Source organism: Polypterus senegalus, chromosome 16 (assembly GCF_016835505.1).
Source record: "Polypterus senegalus isolate Bchr_013 chromosome 16, ASM1683550v1, whole genome shotgun sequence".
NCBI classification, from domain to species: Eukaryota; Metazoa; Chordata; class Cladistia; order Polypteriformes; family Polypteridae; genus Polypterus; species Polypterus senegalus.
This window is the reverse complement of record NC_053169.1, coordinates 34,012,365-34,026,268: the sequence shown is the minus strand read 5'-3', so window position 1 is coordinate 34,026,268 and position 13,904 is coordinate 34,012,365. Positions and strand designations below refer to the sequence as shown.

Here is a 13,904-nt window from a genome sequence, read left to right as displayed (position 1 = left end):
CCCGTATTTCTTTCTAGGACAAAGCAATGTCATCTTTAGGTGGCAGCCATCTCATGCTGTTTAGTTTATTAGTTTTTAGTGTATAAAAGACAGGTATTGGCAAATATCAGAACCAAGCTGTAGTTGACAAGATTTCAAAATTCCCGTAAGGTTTGGTGGCAGGTTTGAGAATTGTGAATGTGAAAGAGCTGTTAAATAACAGCTGTTGACTGTTTCATTGCAGGAGTTTTACTTTAAGTGTGGAGCCCACTCAACATCTGACCAAGACTCATCAGCTGCACTGAATCTCATTACTCCGAACCACAGGAACATCCCTTGTATAGCCTGCAGAGACACGCTGTAAGTATCAGAGCTGCCATATTTAAATCATTTAGAATTGCTGATGAATATTTTTCTGTTATTCCCCTTTTGCTGCTTTTGAAGTGCAGTAACATATAGAGCAGTTCATAAGGACCATCTTAGATGTAATATAGTGCTTGATGCTGTGGCAAAGGCTTCAAAGCCTTATTAATTACCACTAGATGTCTTCTCTGTGTTGTTAATTGTGGAGGCTCAACAAGCTAAAGTTAGCCTGACACATGAATTTGGGGTTGGTGGGAACATTTTTAGCAGGTTTCTAGACCTCCAGTGTTTTATTATATTTTAGAAACCAGGTGCTTTCTACATGCTAACCTTGCCAAAAGCAGAAGGTGACTTCAGATCTTATCTGTCTCTTTAGGGTTCCTTCTCACCACCTTGATCACAGTACAACATACTTTTGTTGTGATTTTTGCAGGATGCTAACTAATGGCCAGTACTTCCCCCTGACAAATTGGGGCCGGAATCGGAATCTTCTTCTTGGGCCCTCCCATACTCTCCAACTCACTCGTACCTGAATCCACTACATTAGTATTTACTATAACAGTTTTAATTTGAACAATTAATATATAAAGAAATAAGCAAAAAAACTCACATCACAAACTCAACTGTAACTTTTTGATTTGTTTCCTTTGTAAATGAAGGCCTAATTAGTAATTATTCTACTACTAATAATAATAATGGTCCAGAGTATCAACGCGCTGTTAGTCTTTGTTACTTGATATAGTCAATAGTATCACATGTGACATGATACAGTAGCAGAGTTCCACATGGAGATATACTTAAAAACAAGAGCATTGTAGGAGAAAACACTCAAGGCTTTGCATGTCGGAGGCTATTGTGGTCCAGGTCTCTGAGCCATAGAGTATAATTGGTAGAATGTAGATTTGATATGTGCTAGTCTTGGTGTTCATCTTAATCTTGGTGCCAGAGTTTTTGTTGTGGCCTCATGGCAGAAGCAGCAAGGCTGAATCTGTGTATGATGTCCAAGGAGCACCAGCCATCAGTACACTTTGCAGGTATGTGAACTCCAATAAGACCTTCTCCACTTTCTGACCCTTGATAATGATGTCAACTCTGTTATTCCTGACCCATAAACTCTATAGTTTCTGTTTCTGCCAACACACATGCAGATCCAACTGGGATGCTTCTGGTTCAAATTAGAACATTAGAACACTCTAGACGAGAACAGGCCATTCAGCCCAACAAAGCTCGCCAGTCCTATCCACTTGTTTCCTTCAAGAAAACATCAATTGCTCTAGTGAGATGTAGAAGTTTGCAGGAAAAGCATACAGTAAGGCAACATCGTCCCAGTTGTCAAGGTCAGTAAAGTGTGGTTCTGGCAAGGTGACACCATTATGCTGGACAATGTGCTGAAGACTCCAGTCCATGGCCTTGCAAAAGAGAACAGAAGCCAGGATACATTTCTGTCTGACTCCAGAGGAAGTCACAAAACTCCACAGGCAGTCAGTAATCCCCACCTTGGCAGTGGTTCCTTCATGGAGATCTTTGGAAGTTGAGGAGGAACATCTGAACACCATTTTCCTGCAGAGTTTTCCAGAGATCCTCATGGTCTACTGAATCAAAGACTGCCTTCAAATCAACATAAGCAACATGCAATGGATGATTAAACATGCAATAGTGAGGTGCAGGTCCCTCAGAAGTTCATTGAGGGTTAACAATTGTGACGTGCAGCATTTCACATCTAACTCTCCAAACTCTCAATGGACCTCTGAGGGACCTGCAGCTCAAACTGAAATATAAAAACTGAATGCGGTCCGTTTGCAGTGACATCATGATGAACCTGCCTCTCTGGGGTTTCACCCACAGGAAACAAAGAACAGAAGTGCATAAATATTAAGAAATAAATAAGCATAACCATATAAAAAAAAAACTTGAAAACAATAAGCATAATAATAATTCAAAAACAGAAATAGCCAGAAAGACAAAAAAAAAAAACAAACAAAAAAAACCAACCATAAGGCCAGGATCAAATCCTGGTTGAATTATAACAATGTCACAAAATGTCAACAAAATGGGACGTCTGTGTGCCTCTGCTCTGAATGATGCTTTTTATGTAAAGGATTAGCTCTGCTTTTATATAGAGAATAATTGTGTTTATATTCTTTAAATTCTCTCATTACCTTTAAATTCCAACTTTGTCTGCAAGTTGTTCAGACAGATAAGCAGCTCCCATCCCCAGGTACCAAACATTTATTTATTTATATATTTATTTATTACATCTTTACTCTTATTATTTTGTGTCTTCCCTTGGGTTATATAATCATCTCCTTGATCCTGCTTTACATTTACATAGACCCCTCTGAGGTCTGTAAGCCAACTACAAAGTAGTTATGACAGAGCAACGCAAGCAAACACAGCAGCTGTGCCGCTTCAAATTTATTTATTTATTTATTTTTATTTTTGATGCCAAATTGAATGTCAGAGGTGATCGAAATGAATTTGCGATTCAGATAGATTTTTCATTCCTGGGTTCAGAAAATAAGTGCTCAATTCATCTAGCAACCTGTAAAGATTCTCCATGTTCAGCCATTCTAGGAAAAATGTATGTGGCACATTATTTATGTAAATATATTACTGCTGATGCCACCGCGTTGCTCTTGTTTGGTACTCTGCATAAATTGAAATAAGGAAAAAAATGTAAAAATATGATCAAATCCGTAACCTTCAGAATGATCCTTTTTTTTCCTGTTCTCTCTTTAGATATGCTGTGCCTAATTGGTCGAATTTGCCGTCATCCAGTTGAAGGTGCATGTTTGCCCTTTTTGTTTCTCTTTTTCTGCCTAACTAAAAAAGTGAAAAAGCAGATAGACATTTCATATACTTCATAAACACTTTTTTTCCCTAAATACAAATAACAATAATGACACTTATTCACACAACACGGCTACCCCTTTAGTTAGTAGGTGTTATGACTGTTCGTGAGTACAACTCACAGTGTTCCTTTTTGTTTTTCTTTAATTCCCTTCACAAGTAAAACGACCATCATATCGACACCTGAGTCTCACTTGGACTGTTATCATCATTTTAATTAATTCTGCATCAGACTCCCCTGATATCTCATATTTTTGATTAATACATTTTAGCTGCTTCACCCCATTTTCTAATTGCCTGGATTTGCTTCACAGTCTCTATTTTTGAATAGTGAAATGGTTCATTATGCAGAATATCAGTTGACTGAATGAATGTGTGATTGATTTTAATGAAAAGAAAAAAAAATGTAGTCATATTTGTACTATTACTCATCAGAGGATTATAATACTTTTTTACTTTATATTAAAAAGAAAACATGCTAAGCATTCTTAGGTTATTTCATGGCAACACTCATTATTTAAACTATGTTGTACCAAACAATGTGCCTTGGAGCCCCATTTTTCAGCTTATCATCCTGGCCATACAGGTGCAATGTTCAGAATAAATGTAGTCTGGTATCAGAGGGGTGCAACTCGGGGAAAAAAAAAGCATGAATAAATTTAAATAAGATGAGCCGTTGGCATGTGCACACAGAGGGATTATACACCACATTTCAAATCTCACTTCAGTTTATTTTAGCTATTGGTTGCTGAAAATCACCATGCTTCCTTAGGCACCGTAGAAACTTTAAAGGAGTTAATCAGTATTAGGGAGACTTTGGAAAGAAAGCTGGCTTTTCAGCTAGAGAATTTAGATCAGTGCCTGGGGTTCTGACCTCTTTATTAGGTTAAACTCTCAGTATATTTATCAGGAGATTGAATTCTCTCATGCACTTCTGGTGCCCTGTACTCTGATGCCATGATTTACAGAATAACATGCTCCCTATTAAATATATATTAAAATGGTGGGTCCCAGATAAGATACAGAGCTATAGGGAAAACACATATATGTTTAGTTGATAAAGCATACTATCTATTTATAAATTCATTGTGAAATGAGAAAAGAGCTTAACCAATCAGCCCTCTTCATCATCACCTCCTAAACTTAAATTTAGAGCCCTGGCTACCCTAAATTCTACTACTAGGTATGTCTTCCTTTTCTCGCTCTTTTCTTTTTTGTAATAAGTCCGGCTGGTCCTTCAGCTCGATTGTGACTTTAAACACCTCCATCTGGGGGCTTAGATTTTGTCTCAGGAATTGCTATCCTTATTTTAATGTTTTTAGAATTTGCTGGAAAAGGGATAACCATATATATATATGTGCCAAGCATTTAAAAACTCAAATAATAGTATTGCAAAGATTATTCTCAATTAGTTTCTAATATAATGTGTGACCTGCTGGCTTCATAATTAGTTTACATCATCAGCTTTAGGATCTTGGGTTCATATTCTTGCTGCATTATCTGTGTTTAGTTTAGTTAGAATGTCCGTGGGGTCTTCCTCTAGGTGATCTAGTTTTCTATGACTATCACAAAGACAAGGGAGGTTAGGTTGTTTGCTGTAAATTGGCCCTTTTTTAATGGCCATTGACCCCTGGCATCCTGTCCAGGGTTAACCTTTGCCTTAAACCAGATGCTACTATCAAAGGCTATAGCTCCTCATGACTCTAAATTGGAATAACAATGTCACAGCAACGGTTGGAGACCTGAGTAGGTGCACTTTCTTCTGTTCTGGACAAGGTGGGAGTATTGCTCACAACTGTAGTCTTCTAATGCTGGAGTTGATGGACCTTGGTTTTAAGGAGTTACCTTGGTGTTTTCTCACTGTCTCTCCTAGAATTATATGTTGAGCTTGTGGGATCTGACATTCCAGCCCATGTTGACTTAAAGCATAGTTTCTTAAACTGGGTTGCCTGTTTTTGGGCCACACAGAGTTGTAACTCACCATTATAATCAGTGGAAAAGGGTCATGTATGCTATGTGAAGTGTCTCACAATGGGAGGTCATTGGGAATTTAAGCAATCATCTTCTGCTAATCTGCTAAGACCTGTAGTGGCCACTCTTCTAGAGGGACTGACACCCTCCTGAGGTGACTGTTGGCAGAAATTCTGGGTCTCAAAGACAGTAAGAAGGGATAAGAAATGCTGCCTTCAAGTAAGTTATTTCTTTGCAATCAGGGTTTATATTATTTTTGCCTCAGGAAATTACATTCTGTAGATGAGTGAAAAATAGCAAGTCCAAAAGAGAAATACTTGGGCACCAACCTGGTCATCCCTGTTTAATCAAATAAAAAAAATCAAACAAAAGTAGGCGTTTTAGGATGTAATAGAATAGATACTGTTAGCTCCAAAAATCAAGATAGGATCAGTCAGGCTTCGTAAATTTGTAAAGGCTTTGTCAGTCACCAGGTAGGAGCTCCATCCTGCGGTGTGCTCTTCTCACTGAGTGATGACCTCTGGATTTATAGTTGTGGGACCAGAAGGGGCAGAGTTACTCACTGGGCATCTTCTCAGTACTGTGGAGGGAACACAAGAGGACATAGTTAGTGCCAGACCCATTTGTCCTGGCTGTCTTTAATAGTTTATTAAATGTGGCCTCAAGCATACATTTAAAGATAAAATTAGGACAGTATGCCTCTTGTGGCACAGTGGGTAGCACTGTTGCCTTGCAGTTAGGAGACCCGGGTTCGCTTACTGGGTCCTCCCTGCGTGGAGTTTGCATGTTCTCCCCGTGTCTGCGTGATTTTTTCTCCAGATGCTCCGGTTTCCTCCCACAGTCCAAAGACATGCAGGTTAGGTGCCTTGGAGATTCTAAATTGTCCCTAGTGTGTGCTGGGTGTGTGTGTGTTTGTGTGTGTGCACCCTGTGGTGAGCTGGCGCCCTGCCCAGGGTTTGTTTCCTGCCTTGCGCCCTATGTTGGCTGGGATTGGCTCCAGCAGACCTGTGACCCTGTAGTTAGCATATATCAGGTTGAATAATGGATGGATGAATGCCTCTTATGCATTAGATACACTCTAATACACAAGTTTATTTTCGGTGTCAAAATTTGGAATTTGGAATGTGTTTAGTCAAAATATTAAACTTTACTATTGCAAAATGAAGCCTTGAAAGCTCAGTTTGAATTGCTTTCCTTGAGACAGGGAAATAAATGATTGTTAACTAACAAAACATATCAGAAAATAACAGTGAAAAATTGCCTTTCTAAATTATCCATAAAAATATCAACTGGTTCATCTCCAATAATTTATTTTGTGGGTCAGGGCAGTGTGTCTGCCTTATTTTTCCAGACAATTTGGGTTTAATCCTGGAACCTGCACAATTGGAGCTACTTTTAGTTAAAAATAGGTTCCAGGTCCTGTTTATTGAGGTGAGGATATGTTTCTTGGTCATTTGTTCGCAACAGGCGTCATTGGTGGAGATGTGACAGCCTCCTCTTTGCCAAGCTATATTCTGCTTATTCTCCTACTTTTGCTTCTGCAATTCTCTTTTTCGAGTGGTTATGTTCTGCCATGGCTTGTAGCAACACAGACATATGCACGCTCAAATCAAATGATTATTTGTTTCCCAAATTGCACCTACTGTACTTTTCACATATTACTTTCTGTGTTGTTATTTTATGTAGCCTGCATAATGAGAGTCACACTGAGTGACAGCATGGTGGTGAAGAACACAGCTGAAAATTTCATTGCATTTTTTACAAATAACAATACATCTATACTGAACTAATTACCCTGCATTGTATCTACCATATAATAAAACACTAAGGCTTTGCTGTGAACGCCTGGTTTGGTTTTGGTGATACAATAGAGAGAGAACGTGTGCCTGCGACACATATGAGGAGGTGTAAAGGCATAGGAGGTACACTAAGAGTCATCATTAAAAACAAGGAGTACAAAAGAGGGCAGGAGACAAGTAAGGTGCCTCAAAATGACAGGTTCTGAAGAGAAGGCTTTATGGGAATGTGCTCAAGAGAGGGATCACTCTGCAAAAAAGGATCAGATACATGCAGGTACAGAAGAACGGTGCTAAAGGTACACATAGGGCAAGAGGTATCAAATCATTTTAAATGTATTCTATTACTTGTCTTTGACAAGTAACAGAGCTATTTTTTAATAAAAACCTTAGATTTTTTTAAATAGACACACTTCACTTTTAATGCCATTTTTTATTCACACACAATAAAAATACTCACAAAATGAAAAACGAGTGTGTGATAAGACCAACCACAATGAAACAAATTGAGGTGCCACAAACCAATTATCAAATTGCTGTTGCAAAGGTTATGGTAATAAAATAATATAGTACAGTATATCTGAGTGAGTAAACTCACTGACACTCTCTGATACCAATCTATCCATAGATACACAGGGAGAACGTGCAAACTCCATGCAGTCTCTGGCACTGTGAGGCAGGAATGACAGCTCTGCGCTAAAACTTTGCCTAGGCTAAAACATCTGGGGCCTCATGTATAACGCCGTGTGTAGAACTCGCACTATAACATGGCGTAAGCACAAAAGCCGAAATGTGCTTACGCACAGAAAAATCCAGATGCAGGAATCTGTGCGTACTCCAACTTCCACGTTCTTCCACTACATATATCCCGATCAGCGTGAAAACTAACGCTTGTGCACGCGCTTTATGTAACGCCCCAACTCCTCCCAGAATTACGCCTCTTTGAATATGCAAATCAATATAAATTGCCCTTAAGCGCAGCCTTCTGTGAAAAGACAATGGGAAAAGCACGGGGAAAATATAAGAATTTCAGCGAATACCAAGTGGAGGCAAAGGAAAAACATACTATTTGTTCAAATAAACCGTGGTATAATCAACAAAAGGAAGTTGATCGAGTGACATAGCGTGTTGGAGAAACTTGAAAGCTCACATCCACAAAATCGCACAGTGCCAGAAATAAAAAAGAAGTCACATATCAAAGTCGCCGTGAAAAGCCGAGTTGTAAGCCCACTGTCTGAGTGTCATATGAAAGCTTATTAGGGTACAGAGAAAAAAGGCACACGGTGGGGAAAAAGCACGAAATGTCAACTTCAATCTCGACATTTCCACTTTAATCACGTAGTTTATTTTGTCATTAAAGTAGAACATCATAAACTTCATCTTAAAATCGTTTAATTAACCAGTTTCTCAAATCACATCGTAATTAAAGTAGCACGTTAAATGCTTTGTTTTGTATTTGATTTTCTATGTGCTCTATGTGTGTGAATCACTACTTGCTTCTTAAACCGGCTCTCTTCCTCCAACTGGACACAGAATCCATTACATTCGTGATATTACAGTACTCTGAATAACTAAAATACTGAGATGTATACGTGATGTCATTTTTATGATGATAGGAGTTAAAGCACGTTATTAAACATGTGTTTCACTTCGATGAAATAATTTATTGCAGCAGTATCAGGGGCGGGTCTAGGCTTGTGGTGGCACTGGGCAGAGGAAGAATCGGTGGCTCCTTCGCCCACCAATGTCAGTAAGGTAGCTTATGCACGGTGGATAGCCACATCCTTTGCAGACACTGCATAGCCGCCTTGTGCTCATGACACAAGCATTTAACTTTTATTCGAAATTTGTCGCTGCATTTTTTGCTGTGTTGTTATTTTCTCTTTCTGTTTTATATTCAATATATATTGGCGTAGCTGTCACTGCAGTCAGTGCTTTTCTTTCCCCAAGTAACCGATCGCCATACAATCAGCTCTGTAATAGACGTTAAGCCATCTGTAAGCTTAGCGCCGATTCTTCAAAATGTTTAAAGAACATTGAAATATCTTCGTAGTACATGTTTAATTATTCTATCCTTCACGACACTCCCAGTGAAGAATATATATTATTTAAATGAAGTTAAAGTTTTATCTGTATAATTTAACAAACATATTTTGCTGCATTTCACCTTAAAAATGATATCGTCATCATATGTAAATACGCGCTTTATAAAGTGGCTCAGGTTGTGAGATATTATAACTGTAGTGCAAGTTTACAGTGGGGTGATTGTACTTATAAGTATAAACCGTTCTACAAGGTGCAATTGATTGAAATTTACAGTTCTTGGGATGAAACTGTTTTGAACCGCGAGGTCCGTACAGGAAAGGCTTTGAAACGTTTTGCCGTGGCTGAGACAGCGTGTCCTTGAAGCTGTATATCGATAATTCTCTTTCCGATCAGCTGCTGCTGTGATTCACACTCAGATACAGTGATATAAATACTCCGAGTGGTGCAGTGAGAGTAATATGGAAAAAGATGATCCGCTGTGGCAACTCCTAACGGGAGGAGCTGAAAGAAGAAGAAGAAAAATAAGAAGAAGAGGAAGGTGCAGTGAGAGTAACAACGCTAAAGCAGTTATGGTATTTGGAATACTATGGCTGTTACCTGGACCATTATATTGTTACGAGTTAATTACAATCAGATGCATTACACTAATAAACAATATGCGGTTAGTTTCTGTGTATTTATAAAGCCGCGTCATGAAAATAATGAGTAATCACACAAGAACAGTACCATTGCTTTGATGCTGGGTGCCGCCAGTTTGCAAAACCGAGCGGAGAACTTGCGTACGACAAGGCATGAGGTACCGTGGAAAAGTGCGTGGCTTTACGCCAAGTGTAGGTTTTATACATCACGATTTGAACGTGGAAAAGTTCTTAAGCAACGTTTCTGTGCGTACGCACCGTTTATACATGAGGCCCCTGAACTGAACATACTAAACTTCAACCTGATTAAAATTAAATGTATTCCTATAATATCTGTTCCTTAATTGTCATTTGATTGCATGCTGTGCATGTGGTCAGCCTTTCTTTAGCTAGACCACAGAAGCACAAGCATTATCATACCAGCAGGAAATAGCTTTGCCAAATAACCAAAAAAAACTTTCATATAGTGAAAGAATATGAACGATCATATATGTGACTTTTTTTATTTATTGACTAGTTGTCTATAGAATAGAGACAGCAATTCACATTTGGACGTCAGAATTCAGTAATGTCAATAACGGTGCTTGGCGATGACTTTCCAAGGTGAATCCACTCCTCTGGCCCTGAAAGGTTACTGCAGAGGAAGATAAGCAGTGAAATGAAGCACACAGCCACTTGCCTTTAAAAATGGCTAAATCTCACAAAAAGGTTTTGCCTTTTTCCTTCCTTAAATGACATGGATATGCTGTTTCGCAACACGTGTGCAATCTCAACATGTGGATCAGTACTCAATAACAATTTCGCCTTGAGAAATGGACGTATCCGATAATTGTTAATGCTTTTCACACATTGGGACCCCAGTACCCTTTAGCTCTATTATAAAATTTTTCATTTATAAAATATACTTCACTTTAGAATGCAAATTCATGTGGCAAATTTATACATAGTACACCATGCTATATTAAGAAACAACTTTAATTTGAATCTTATCCTTTAAGACATTCTTTCTGTGTAGGCAAGTGAGAGGTGTGGAAGAACTAAAATGTGGAAAGTTATAACTGGGAGAAAATAGTTGTAAACATAGGAAAGTGAAAAATTACAAATCTTTACTACATCTGATTACATTCTTTAGGAAAATGTATAAACCAAGAAGTGGCATTTCAGAAATGTTCATCCAGAGAGCCCTAGTTACAAGGAATAAGTAACTAAGAACTGCAGCAGACAGTAGGACTTTACTGACCTTCAAAGCTCAACTTGACATCATTTTGGAGAAATTAAGATTGGCAGGCTTATTATGCTGAATGGCTTGTTTTTGTCAACACTGCTCAAAGAAGATGGTTCAGAAATGGATAGAAAGATGATTGGATGGATGGGTGGATAGTTCTAGGGTTATACTGCAAACACAGGGTAGAAAACAGCCAAGAATATTCATTTCAGACTTGTTACTAGAGAATACACTGGTATACTGTAGCTGTAGTTCATGTCTAAGAGTTCATTTGGTTTGACAAGCATTTTAGAAAAAGAATGCAAGCTCATGCAGGATATAAACAGCCCACATTTTCCTACTTACAGGCCAATTTTATGTTTTGGTCAGAGTAATCTGATATATAGACATACAGTAAACAATGTGTAGACTCCAGGGTTACACCCAAGTTGTCTTGAATAATAAGGCAGCTGCACCGTCTTGACCCCCAAAATAAATTATTGGAGATGAACCATTTGAGATTCTCATGGATAATTCAGAAGGGCAATTTTTTGCAGTTATTTTCTGATATGTATTGTCAGTTGTACATCATTCCATTTCTCTAGGAAAGCAATTCAAACTGAGGTTTTAGTTTGCGTTGGTAAAGTTTAATATTTTGACTAAGCACACATTCCAAGTTTTGACACCTAAAATAATCTTCTGTTTATTAGAGTGTATCTAATGCACAAGAGGCATACTGCCCTAATTTTATCTTTAAATGTCTGTTTGAGGCCATATTTAATAAAATATTACAGTCAGCCAGGACAAATGGGTCTTGTGCACAGTTACATAGTTCATATATTTGCCCTCATTTTTAGATGCACTTTATTTCTGACCACAATGATTATTCTTTTTAGTTTAAGCAGTTTTGAGTGTGTAAAGTGGACAACATTGCAGGTTTCTACTGTAGCAGGGCTGGTTATCAGTGGATTTTTTCTCATGAAAAGATCTGGTCGGGCCTGTGGGGACTGTGTTGGCTACCGTCCCACGGACCCTAAACATCTTAATAATATTTGCTACTGTTGTGACAGGAGCTGCTTGGAGATGGTCTTCTAACCTTTGCCTTTAATATGTTTATTTGTAATGTTCCTTCTGATCACCTCAGACAACTCTCTCCGTGTCTTTCTCTGGTCCATGTTCAGTGTCGGACACATGATGATATCAAACAGCAGAATGGCTTCTTTTCTCCATTTAAAAAAGGCTTAAAGTCTGTTTGCATGGTTGGAGACGTATGTGATAGGAATTAAAGAAAACAGTGAACTTAAGAAATCACTTAAATTCACTTATTTATGATCCCTTCCAGGGGTACCAACAAATGTGTCCAGGACCTTTTAGAATATCTTTGCAGAATAAGCCATAGTTGATCACTTTTCACAGTTGCTTTGCTTTATTTATTGAGATATCAAAGGCAGGCAGGTTCACATGGGACAATCACTTTTAATTTAATCACATTTCAGGAGGCATATAGCACTTTTTCAATGTGCTGTAAGTGTACCAATGAATTTTTCCACGTCTGTAAACCTTTTCCTAGACAAGAAATTACATTATGCATATCACTGAAAATTCAAAATATTGATTAAGTTGAGTTTACTGTAATAATTTTAACAATACATTAAATTACTGAGGCGAGTTTACTACTTGTTTAACAGTACTAGTTTCAAGGAGATGGGAGGAAGTGCCCCCCTTGCCCAAAATGCAGAGATCCTACTGCTGCTTATCTAAATATATAAAATGCTAAGGGTTGTGTCTGTTTGTCACGTGATTACTTATGTACCACTGGGGCTTAAACCTTGGTCTTGGTTTTCATGGAAAGCTTATGATTACATATGCACTAGAGCAGCCAAACATTTGGGAAGCCACAAAGTTATCAGGTTTTGCATCTTACGGCTAGCGCTTGACAGGGTGACATGACAGAAATCTGCAGAGCATCAAGTGGATGGCTCAGGCTGCTCATACAAAGAAGAAGAACAGTGGGATCATCTGCTGAGCAGCAAGTATAGGAGGCCGTGTCACAAAGACAGACAAAGGCCTACACAAAATGACCCGTGCTCCTGTCACAGACACAAACACAGGAGGCGCTCAGGTGGCAAAGAACGCCTAAACGTAGAGTCATTGATGGGAGAGAAATGTGTGCTGATAAGTAAGGAGATCATGAAATACTCATAGCTTTAATCCATATGCCAACACTGCCTTTACGCCCTTTCATCAATGTTTGGTTAAGGAGCACGATTTTACCAAAGTTGGATCAGTGAGGCTCACTGTGGCGTCGTGTTTTTTTTACTACCGAAAACAAAAGAATAATATGGCCAAAATGGTAATGTTCAGCTTCCTCTATATGACCCATCTTTATGTGAAAATTGGAGTTCTGCATGTTTGCTAGTAGTTAATAAGTTCACAATAAAAATAAGACTGTGGACAGAACTTAAACCTGTTTGATTTGCACTTGAATCATTTTAATACAAGAAATGCAGCCATCTTTCATAGTATTAGATTACTTCAAAAAGTAATTTGTAATAACTATGTAGGTGGAGAAAAATGCGCAATGTTTTATAGAAACTTATAAACTTAATATAAACTTAACTTGTGAATTTCCCCTTGGGATTAATAAAGTATCTATCTATCTATCTATCTATCTATCTATCTATCTATCTATCTATCTATCTATCTATCTATCTATCTATCTATCTATCTATCTATCTATCTATCTATCTATCTATCCATCTAATAAAATAAAACATTAACAACAATCACATTTTATATACATCCATTCCTTAGTTTAGTATTATTTAGTATGGTTTTACTTTATTTTTTGTCTCGCAGAGATATTAATGTAGGATATTACATCAACACAAACGCTAACTAAATAAACTGCAAAGTAACCCCACAATAAAACTGATATGCAAGACACCGTGAAGGTAAAAGACAATTAGACAAGAAAGTAAACCTCAAGCCTTCAGGTGACCTAACAGACGAGAGACTTGCTTACTATCTTAGGCCTAATTTGAACAGCTTCTATTT

The 13,904-nt window shown here is 38.0% G+C and overlaps 1 protein-coding gene across 1 annotated transcript in view; it reads left to right on the top strand.

The window, feature by feature from the left end:
* Positions 1 to 13,904, top strand: part of prkn (parkin RBR E3 ubiquitin protein ligase) — a 1,158,643-nt gene that overhangs the window by 719,194 nt on the left and 425,545 nt on the right. Inside the window, exon 6 of the mRNA XM_039738446.1 lies at positions 224 to 339. Coding sequence (XP_039594380.1) covers positions 224 to 339 — 116 coding nt within the window. The remainder of the gene's footprint in view (positions 1 to 223; positions 340 to 13,904) is intronic.